The sequence below is a fragment of the Centropristis striata genome, chromosome 8, assembly GCF_030273125.1.
Source record: "Centropristis striata isolate RG_2023a ecotype Rhode Island chromosome 8, C.striata_1.0, whole genome shotgun sequence".
In the NCBI taxonomy this organism is placed as follows: Eukaryota; Metazoa; Chordata; class Actinopteri; order Perciformes; family Serranidae; genus Centropristis; species Centropristis striata.
Window position 1 is genome coordinate 3,383,983 of NC_081524.1, and position 11,424 is coordinate 3,395,406.

General features: G+C 38.1%; 1 protein-coding gene across 1 annotated transcript; it reads left to right on the forward strand.

The window, feature by feature from the left end:
- Positions 1–3,182: 3,182 nt before the first annotated feature.
- Positions 3,183–11,057, forward strand: LOC131976157 (sialic acid-binding Ig-like lectin 10). The gene is made up of 10 exons (XM_059339078.1): positions 3,183–3,518; positions 4,364–4,768; positions 5,280–5,600; positions 6,229–6,531; positions 7,108–7,389; positions 9,077–9,358; positions 9,506–9,626; positions 9,717–9,786; positions 10,447–10,705; positions 11,041–11,057. The coding sequence occupies exons 1-10, from the start codon at positions 3,296–3,298 to the stop codon at positions 11,055–11,057; spliced, it is 2,283 nt and encodes a 760-aa protein (XP_059195061.1). The 5' UTR covers positions 3,183–3,295.
- Positions 11,058–11,424: the final 367 nt, after the last annotated feature.

Here is an 11,424-nt window from a genome sequence, read left to right on the forward strand (position 1 = left end):
TTAAGATGAAGGAGGCTTCATGCATGATTATGAATGTTGTCATTGGGCCTAACTGTCATTAGGTCAATTATGTCACCAATAATAATGCAAAGTTGACATTGTCTGAGATGGCTGAATCGACCACAGCAAAGACAAAAAGTAGAAAATCCCTCCCAGTAATGTATGATTACATTTAGGTTGTTGTTAAGGTATTTATAATTCAGTATAAAAATCTCTTTAACTACTTCCTTACTCCCTGATTGAACATACATGATCACAAATGTTAAAAGACACTTTTATTTAAAGAACAAGATCCTTTTGTGTTTGTTTGTTTAACCCACAAAAATACAAAATGTACATGTATGTGAATATGTCAGGGCCCTCTGTTTGAGGAAGTAATCCTGTGTTCTTGTCAGAGACATCACAAACAATGTTGACTTTGCATTAAAGGTGACATAATGACCGAATGACACTTATGCTGGTTTTCCACCAGGGTCCGGTGCCCGGCCGGTTCAGAGCCGGTGCTTGTGTGGTTCGCAGTTAGTTCAACTTGTGAACCAGCTCCGAACCTGTTTGCTTTTCCACAGGCCCTAGAACCACATCATTACATCACTCTTAACATCTGTATATGTCTCCGCCCTCTCAGCAAGTATAATAACAGCAGACTACATGTCTCTTCAACACATCTGTGCTGCTCATCTTGATCACTATGGACGCCAAATACATTCTTATTATCACTGAATGTAAGATGTTAATGTTGGACTTTGTTGTAAGCTAACGGTAGTGGGCTAGTGCTAGCCCGTAACAATCACATTGCAGTTAAACAAATCAAATAAATGAATGATACACATGTTGGTCTCTCTGAACGGCACCGTGTTGGTCTTGTTGGTCTGATAGCTCCTGAAGTAGCGATTGCAGTTCAAGACCAACAAAGAGTTGATGCCACTGTGGAACCCGTTTTCCTGGCCAAGAGCCGTTTCTTTGGCGGTGGAAAACCAAAGAACAGTTCACAATTGGGCACTGGCCGGGCACCGGCAGGGAACCCGGAGGCAGTGGAAAAGAGGTGTACGACAACATTCATTAGCATGCATTAAGCATCCATCTTAATGACAGATTATCATGTCAGTCTTATTCATACCCCTTCAAATAAAGTGTTACCGTACAATCTTTTACACTGTAATGTAGTGAAGAAGCCGTTGAACTGTAGAGTCCAGGTACCTTAAAATTGTGTTTAAATACAGTACTGGAGTAAACTACTCACCACTTATAAAGTCAAATCTTCAGCCATGAGTGTGATTTCTGATAGTTGGTGAATTTTTTCTCCATCCTTGCTTTGCACTTCTTGAGCTGTGTACAACTCAGAATGACTATATGTTTACTATTTTTGCATCTCATAGAAGCGATTTGACAGTGTCACTTATGTTCCGATGCCCCCTCTCTGTAACCAGAAAATGATATGAATTAAGCTGTGAATTTTGTGAACCATTACTCCCCGATTTTTCTTGATGTTTCCACAAACATATGATGTCCATTGTTTTAGGAATGACCTCCTACTAATATATTTATGGTCTAATTTTGAAGACGTAAACAAAAATTGCAAACAATCTTAATATCAAATCGCAATATTTATCGAATCAACACCAAATTATCTTTATAGTTCATTACTGTCCCAGCCAGAACAAATATCAGCAGATTTTTGTCAGTATTGATTTGCTGCCGGGCTTTCTAACCTCTCGTAAGGTTTTTTCTGTGATTGGTAAACATGCCGGCTGACAGTAAATCAACCAAATTGTTGCAAGTTCTTTCGTAAAGACAGTTCAAGTCGAGGTTTATCACGTAATGTGAAACAGGACGTTGTCAGTGATGAGAACAGTGTTTAAATGTATCAACGCCACAGTGACTTTGACCAACAGGAATTGCAAAATAAAAACCAAACAAACAAATATGCAGAAGTGTTTCCTGAGAGACTGCACGCAGTTGAAATGGGGAAACGCTGAAAGAAAGCTGCTTTCTTTTTGAGTCTTTCAGTACTTTCATCTGTCAAATTTTTATTTTTATTTTTATATTCATTTTATTATTATTTTTTTTGTTCATTTGACCATCATCTCTCAACTGAATTTAGCTTGTTACAGACTATTTACAGCTGTATGTGTTGTGCATGAAGGGATTTAAGAAGCTATATCCAGTGGTGGAAAGTAACTAAGTACATTTACTTAAGTACTCTACTTAAGTACAAATTTGATGTACTTTACTTGAGTATTTCCATTTTATATGACTTTATACTTCCACTCCACCACATTTTGAGGCAAATATTGTACTTTTTACTCTGAGATTTAACATAAAAAACATGATCAATTTAAAGTATTTAAGCATTTTTAAGAATTTAACCTCATAACAATATATTTAGTAGTTAACATTAGCTCTATCTTAACAACAGTAAAACACTGCTTACATAAATGCATCAATAATAATAACCCAATAATATTATTGGAATATTCTGCATAACGAGTACATTTTGATGATGCTGATACTTTTGTATTTTTACTTCGGCAAAGTTTTGAATGCATGACTTTTACTGTAGTGGAGTAATTTCACAGTGTGGTATTAGTACTTTTACTTCAGTAAGGGATCAGAATACTTACTGGCTATATCTAACATAATCGTTCAAAGTTAACACTTCAAAAATAAACTGTCAACATAAAACAGTACTGGTGTGTCGGATTTCTTTAATTAAAAAAACAACACTTACAGTACTTCCCTTTTAAAACCTTTAACATTATTTTATAGTCATAAAAAACAAAATTATTCACTGTTTTAATGTCAAATCTGTTTTATTTAGATATTAGATTTATAATACACATATTCTTTAGTATATAAAAACCGGGTCACTCTCAGGAGAAGAGAAATGGTGCTCAGCAGTGTGAGGTAACTTCCTGAAACCTTGTTGTTGCACAAAGAGGGAAGAAATAAAAATAAAAAAGCCAGAGGAAGAATCAGTCGACAGCAGAAACACTGAAGAGACGAGAGTGGGACAGAAAGAGGTAAAACACGACATTTATATCAATATTTAAAACCACTTATATGCAACTACGAATGGAAGTAATTGAGCTGATTAATTCTTACGTAACTTAAATGATAAAAAATTGCTTTCGGACACTTACGCTTGCACTGTGGAGGAAGATGGACTGTGGAGGGTTAAATTGTCTGTGTTCAGTAAATGATTACATTGAATTTGTACATATAACTGTAGAAAAGTTCACTTATGGTATGTAGAACCGTTTGTGAACCGATGTCACAAAGTGGTTTATGACAACAAATGTCAGGGCAGTCACACCCCTGGGTGAAGTGTGTTAATCTCAAGATTTGCAGAGTCAGCGGCGGTGCTTCCTCTGGTTCAGTTCCTCTGTGTTTGTTGCACTTACAGTGTAAAGTTTGTGTCCAGTGGAGGGAGAGAGTGACTGTCAACCACCACATCAGGATGTTCCTTCTCATCTGGGCGACTCTGGTCTCCTCCCTGAGAGGAAGCAGTGCTGATGCAGGTAAGCATCTGTCAGTCTAATCTTGTTCACTTATGTAACTAGTGCAGTGCCCGTAGGAAGTATGTATTCGTATAGTGGGAGATTAAGTCGATTTTTCAATTCTGGCCACATGAGGTTGTGTGTGAAAGTGGGATGTAAAATGAGGTGTAATACTCTTAATGCGTTGTGTTTATATACAAAGTGTATATTGGGTAATACATGGATGTACATTGAGATATAAAGAGACGCAGACATAGTTATTTTAAGAAAAAGAAACTTAATCATTCAACATGGTTAGACATATATACAGACACAGATATAGGAGGGAATAAGCAGCACAAACAGATGGATGTGAATAACATAATTTGCACATTACATGCAGACCACTACAACGTCTGCAACTCCATAAAACACTTACTTTTCATAAGGTACCACACCATCCAGCACATACACATTGAACATTGATATTCGCTGGAAACTATTTGAAAATGATTGGAAAATCGAACCTTGTCACGCAATTTAAAACTCCGAAAGGCTAAATAGACTTCCAGATGAGATGAGTCAGGGTGGAAATCCAGAGTGAATTGTGTTACTGACCAGGTGTAGGCCTATCACACAATGGGGCGGAGCTCCACTAAAAGGGGTCCGATTGGAAACAGTGCAATGCCGCAACACGTCCTACGTAAATAATGATATTTTGAAAAAGCATAACAAAGTATTCGTTCCACCTTGAATGATGTTCCCATTTATTTGTAACGTTCCTCACAGCATCTATTGACTGAATTGAAATTAAGCCATGTGTTGTCAAAATTTAAACATCTTTTGGATCTCTCAGGTGTTTTTTTTCTCACTGTTTGTGTTAACAGGTGCACCAGTGTGGGGAAGACAAGACTGTAGAAATGGATACTGTATCACACTGAGTGAAGGAGCTATAACAGCAGAGGCTGGACTCTGTGTTGTGATACCGTGTTCATTCACTGTTTACTACTATACTCGCTTTACACCCCAACATATGGTTTGGTCTAAATGTGAAGGAAGATGTAGAGATCAAGACATCATACTGGACTCCAACAACAACAACAGGGTTCAGTCTGGGTTCAAAGGACGAGTTTCACTGTTGGAGCCTGACGTGAATCAGAGGACCTGCAGCATCATCATCAATGACCTCACTGAGTCAGACTCTGGATCATATCAGTTCAGATCTAATGGTCTCGTTAACCGGCAGACAAGTGGATTTAATTTCCCCACAAAAGCAACTTTCTCTGTTAAAGGTATGTAGAGCTACAATTAATTTACACTGAATATTTTCATTGCTGTTCCTACGGACTTCACTGACATACAGTCATGGAAAAATTATTAGACCATTGTTCTTCAATTTCTTGTTCATTTTAATGCCTAGTACAACTAAAGGTGCATTTGTTTGGATAAATATAATGATAACAACAAAAATAGCTCATAAGAGTTTGATTTAAGAGCTGATATCTAGACATTTTCCATGGTTTTCTTGATAATGATTTTGGTTAATATCAATTATCATTATATTTGTCCAAACAAATGTACCTTTAGTTATACCAGGTATTAAAATGAACAAGAAATTGAAGACAAAGGGTGGCCTAATAATTCTATCCATGACTGTATTTGGTGTATTTAGTCTTGAAGTAATGAAGTAAAGTTTGGTAACTTGTTGCCCTCTGTGGGCTTTTCTTAATATCTGATTGTTTTGGCACAAATGTAAGTGATTGTTGACCTTCAGACTCATCTGATTCCACTCTCTCTCATCAGGTCTGACCCAGAAGCCCACAGTGATGGTTCCTCCTCTGACAGAGGGACAGCAGACCACACTGACCTGCACTGCTCCTGGTCTCTGCTCTGGATCTGTTCCTACAATCACCTGGACGTGGAGAGGAGCAGGAGAGGACGACTCTCACATCTCAGGAAACATCACAGCCTTCAAGACTGAGAATCTGACTGCTGTCACTCAGAGACACAGCTCAACTTTGACCTTTAACTCTTCAGCTGAACACCACGGCAGCATTATCACCTGTAAGGTCGGCTTCACAAACGGCATCACCACAGAGGAGACGGTGACTCTGAATGTGACCTGTGAGTATAACATAATGTACTTTATTCTCATTTTTGCTCCTCTCAAAAATTCTGGAGCGCACAGTCTTGAACCAAGTCTCCAGGTCCCTTTCCGAGAACAACCTGTACGATTCAAATCAGTCTGGCTTCACGCAGGGTCACTCTACTGAGACTGACTCCTGTAACTCTCCTGTCTGGCTCCTCTACGTCTCAAACCAGACTCTTCTCCTCTTTAGAGCTCCAGAACTCCATCTGTTCTGCTGAGTCTTTTTCAATCTTTAAGAAGAGACTGAAGACCAACTCTTTACTGAACACCTTCACTCTTGATCTACACTGATGACTACGACAAGTACCTCACTGACCGCTCAGAACCCTAAAAGCACTTGTGTCCTAATGGACTCAAACTGAACCCACGGCTCTTACTCTTGCTATGTTTCTTGACTTCATCCTTGCTTGTGTTGTATTACTCTCATTTGTACGTCGCTTTGGATAAAAGCTTCTGCTAAATTACATAGAATTGTAGAATTATAAAATGTTAATCTTGTGTGATGTAAATGTTTACTTAGATATGCTGTCATGTCTCCCTGTTTTTTTAAGGGTGCTTTAACTTTGCATATCATACAGTGCATCATTTTTTTTTATTTTACAGATGTGAAGGAAGTTAAAGTCACTGGGAACATCAGAGTGAAGGAGGGAGAGACGCTGAATCTGACCTGCAGTGTTGAAAGTTTCCCTCCAGCTCTCATCACGTGGACTAAACTTTCAGACGAAAACATGCAAAATGGAACCGAAATGAATCTACACAACAACACTGAGACCTTCCCAAAGGAAGAGAGTGGAATCAGCACTTTCTCCATCTCTAATGTTACTACAAAAGATTCTGGAGTGTATATCTGCACGGCCAAATATGTGACTGACACCCTGGTGAAAGAAGTTGACGTAGCAGTGACGTGTAAGTATGTTAAAAGCAGAGAAAGTCATCCTGAAAAACTCCCACAGCTCTGAACCTTTAGGTAATAACAGGAAAGGTTGGTGGTTCTCAACACTGGAGCCAAATGCTTACAATAATAATCACTGTAGATGTCTGTTGGAGCCAGTGTGTGTGTAGAGTTTGATAATCGTTACATTGTGGCGCCCTCCAGTGGCAATATTTTAGAACAAAACTGACAGACAATACATGAATGAACTATGTTTATACAGTCATGGAAAAAATTATTAGACCATCGTTTTCTTCAATTTCTTTTCATTTTGATACCTGGTACGACTAAAAGTACATTTGTTTGCACAAATATAATAACAATAAAAATAGCTCATAAAAGTTATTTATTAAAAAAAGTGTGGGAGCTTGACCAACATGCATTTCTAACAGCAAAACATCGACTTATTGCAATAAATATGAAATTCAATGAAAAATCTCAGCTTTTTTTGGAAATGGGGAAGTCTCAAAGGCACCTTATGGTGATATTGACTCTTTTGACCTTTTTATAGTATCTTAACTTGAATATTTTCTTTCAAATTTGTTTTACAGATGTGAGGGAACCTATAATCAGCGGGGACACATCTGTAAAGGAAGGAGATTCTCTGAATCTGACGTGCAGTGTTGAAAGTTTTCCTCCGGCTCCTATCACATGGACTGTACTCGGCTCCAACACAAACCTGTACGATGGACTTGATGCTGACCTGCAGAACAACTCGGGCTCTGCTGCACTCTTTCTCCCTAATGTGACTGTTCAACACTCTGGACGGTACATCTGTACAGCCAAACATCTGGACCGCACTGTGACTGCATCTGCTGAAGTAACTGTGACCTGTAAGTAGACTCAACTTGTCTTTTTGAAACAGATGTTTATATTTAAGTCAAGTAAAAATTTTTTACAGGCGCATCTCAATAAATTAGGATATGATAGAAAAGTTTATGTAAGTAATTCAATTCAAAAAGTGGAAATAACACATTATATATCCATTACACACAGAATGAGACATTTCATGTCTTCATTTATTTAATTTATTCTAATTATAATGATTATGGCTTACATTTAATGAAGACCTAAAATTTTGTGTCTCAAAACATGTGAATATTACAAAAGACCAATTTTAAAAAGTATGTTTCATATGGAAATGGTGGCCTCTGAAAAGTATGTCAGCTAGAGATAGATATCAGAAAAGTAGATATCAGCTCTTAAATTAAACTCTTATCAGCTATTTTTGTTCTTATCATTATATTTCTCCAAACAAATATCATATTAATATATTAAATGTGATTAATGTGAAATTGAAGAAAACAATGGTCTAATAATATTTTCCATGACTGCATTAAGAACATTTCAATGTGGCGAAAATGTAAAGTTGCTGCTGCAGTTCCCTCTGGACAGAGGTCAACAAATGACCAAACTTTACTTCATCACTTTAAGACTATAAATACACCAAATATGTCAGTGGAGTCCATAGGAACAGCAATGACAATATTCAGTGTAAATTAGTTGTAGCTCTTCATACCTTTAACAGAGAAAGTTGCTTTTGTGGGGAAATTAAATCCACTTTCCTGCCAGTTAAAGAGACCATTAACTCTGAACTGATATGATCCAGAGTCTGACTCAGTGAGGTCATTGATGATGATGCTGCAGGTCCTCTGACCAAGATATTAGAGGAAACCTGGTCTAATCGTTTTTTCCATGACATGGCTTTGTCAAAGAGGAAAGTTTTAGGTTTACTCTTAACCCTCTGGGGTCTGAGCCTATTTTGGCAGTTTTTGAATACTTTTGATTTTACCCTTCATGTATCACTAAAAAAATGTTTACTATACCCATATTTGGTATCCATCCATTTTTCTTCACCTGACAATTAATTTTCTCACTTTAACCTACTTGATCAACATATTGAGCCCAAAAATCATGAAATCTGATTTGAAAAATTATGCTATTTTCTACAATAAAAAACAAAAATTTGCTCAATGAACTGTTTTGGAACTTGAAAATTTAAAAATAGGATGCAACTATGAACATGTTATGTTACCTGACTCTTACTGAGGGCTATAAGAAGACATCTCGCAAATAAATTGTTTTATTTGGCTTCCATATCTGAACATGTCCGTCTTTGTTTGTTTGTTTGTTCAGCCCCTAACTGAAGCTCTGGGGGTTGAAGAGGAGCTGTTGTCTTATTGAGCTGATAGTATGTTAATGATTTTAGTTTTGGCACTAAATATTGTTTTATAAACTTGTATTTTAACTGGACCTGGACAACACAAATATTATAATTGTCACCAGGGTATTTTATATTTTAGTGCAATTGTTTTTTTTTTTTTGTTAAAATAGAAGTTCCGGACAAAGTCAAAAAGCCTTGAGGCAATAAACAAAAGTTGTTTGGTACTTTTTTGCATATAAAACCTAAAACACAAGAGGAAGGTTAAATAAAGAGGGTGTCTGCGTCCCGTACTGAGACTGGGAGATGATTCCATATTTTTCACCATCATTATTATTTTTCTCCTTGTGTCTTCGTAGGGTTTTCAAACATCCTAAGCTCCGGCTGTGAGCTCCAGTCAGACGTCCTGACCTGTGTGTGTGTCACTGAAGGGTTTCCTTTACCCACCGTTAGATGGCCACTGCTGAAGAACCAGGCTGAGTACTCAGTCACTACCACAGTGACAAACCACACAGTCAGCAGCACTGTAACCTTAAATATAAACCACCACAGCAACACTTCTGTTGAGTGCATCAGCAGCCATCAGAATGGGGAAGCAAAGAAACCCCTCACCATCCAAATGAACCCGTCAGAACCAAAGGGTAAGCAGCTACTGTAAACCACTGCTCCATGATATCTTTAGGGCCTTGTTTTCTTTCACTTTTGTACCGGGTCAAGCTGTCTAAAGGTAAAACTACTTCATGTGTGTTTGCAGTTAGAATGACATGTTTTCTTTTTGTTCCTCTTAGTTGCAGATCCATCCAAAGAAGTATTAAAGATAGTTTCCCGGCTGGAGGTCATCATTGCCTTTCTGATCGGGATTCTGATTTCAGCAGTCCTTTGCTGTTTGGCAATAAAATGTCATAAAAGGTACGCAATGAACTGAAATAAATAATTCCACGTTTTGTTTGGGGATATTCAGAATAAATATATTTTAAATATGTTGTTTTTCCCCCCCAGAAAGAAACAGAGCAGCTCTGTAAACCTGAATGACACTCTGGAGATGGTGACCAGTCAAGATGAACCTCTGGTATTTATATTCATTCAACTAAAGTAGAATTAAAAGTTAAAAAATGTTTTGCTTTAGAATCATACCCAATGTTAACTGTAATATTTTAGTTATATGAATGTGGCTTTTATTGTTAACATTCAGACAAACTGGGTATACAGTCATGGAAAAAATGATTAGACCACCACTGTTTTCTTCAATTTCTTGTTCATTTTAATGCCTGGTACAACTAAAGGTACATTTGTTTGGACAAATATAATGATAACAACCAAAATAGCTGATAAGAGTTTAATTTATGAGCTGATATCTAGACATTTTCCATGGTTTTCTTGATAATGATTTTGTTTATTATCAATAAAACCATTTTTTCCATGACTGTACATGGTCGCCCATAAAGTTTGAATCATATAATAATAATATGTTGATTGTGGTTTAATTTTCATTGTGATATGTTTGGAAGGGATTGATTAATAAAGTTTTGAGAACAGATACACTTTATATGTCAAGAATAAATCACATTGTTACAATCATTTCATGAAAAAAAAAAAATTGAATTTGTACTTTATGGGCGACCATGTGTACCAGATACAGAGTTCACACATATTTTGAAAGAAATGAAACTAATATTGATGCATGTATTAGCTGCTGACTGACTCGTATCATTCCCATTGGCCCTGACAGATCAGTGCTGATGGAGAAGTGGAATATGATCAGACCTACTACCAGGACACAGTGGAGGAAGAAGGAGCTGTGGCAGCAGAGCGAGCTGCTCCTGATCCTGATGGAGGACCAAACGATGTCGAGTACGCCAGCATCGACTTCTCCGTGTTGAAGAAGAGACCCAGGGAGGCAGCGAAGGAGCGAGAGACCACCGAGACGGAGTACGCTGAAATTAAGAAAGAAGTACAAGAGGAAAGAGATGAGGATGGCGGAGAGGGAGGTGAAGTGGAGGGAGAAGAGGAGGAGGAGGAGGAGGCCGTGATCTGGGAGGAGGAGGAGGAGGAGGAGGAGGAGGAGGAGGAGGAGGAGGAGGAGGAGGAGGAGGAGGAGGAGGAGACAAAACAGAGTATTCCTGAGGAGGAGGAGGAAGAGAAGGAGGAGGAGGGAGGGGAGGAGGAGGGAGGGGAGGACATGGCGGTGTACTCCAATGTGAAGGATATTATGGGTGATATTTGAGGACTGCTGCATTGTTTCTTTGCTCTGAGTCGTGATGGCTCGATGTAACCGGCCGGTGATGGATTTGTATTCCTGTGGAGTTCCTGTGAACCGTTTCAGAGCTGCTGAGTTTCTGAGCTGTGACCTTCAGATGCCACTTTCAGCCTGTTTTAATCTGAAGGGAACGAGACGCTTGACACCGCTACATGTTAGGGACTCTGCACGCTGATTCCAGGGGCGCAGATGGGATTTTTGAACTGGGGGGACGAAGATGTCAGCAAATGATTTCAACGCAATAAGTTATTTTTCCACTCCATATGTGGATGGAGGATGGATATGTTTTATTTAATTTAAATAAACTGTAGTGTAAACAACAATCAACATATTAACATAAATAAATGGAAGTTTGTGCATGAAATTCCAAGTGCAGCCAAACAAATTTACTGACTTGAAGCTGACTCAATGAAGGACCCAAACACATCTCTCCTCCTTTCATCACCCTGA

Bases quoted from the DNA above. Each gene is read 5' to 3' on its own strand.
- LOC131976157 (XM_059339078.1), top strand. From the start codon at position 3,296: ATGTCAGGGCAGTCACACCCCTGGGTGAAGTGTGTTAATCTCAAGATT. The intron at 3,519-4,363 runs GTAAGCATCTGT...TTGTGTTAACAG, and splicing joins AGGAAGCAGTGCTGATGCAG to GTGCACCAGTGTGGGGAAGA. The intron at 4,769-5,279 runs GTATGTAGAGCT...CTCTCTCATCAG, and splicing joins AGCAACTTTCTCTGTTAAAG to GTCTGACCCAGAAGCCCACA.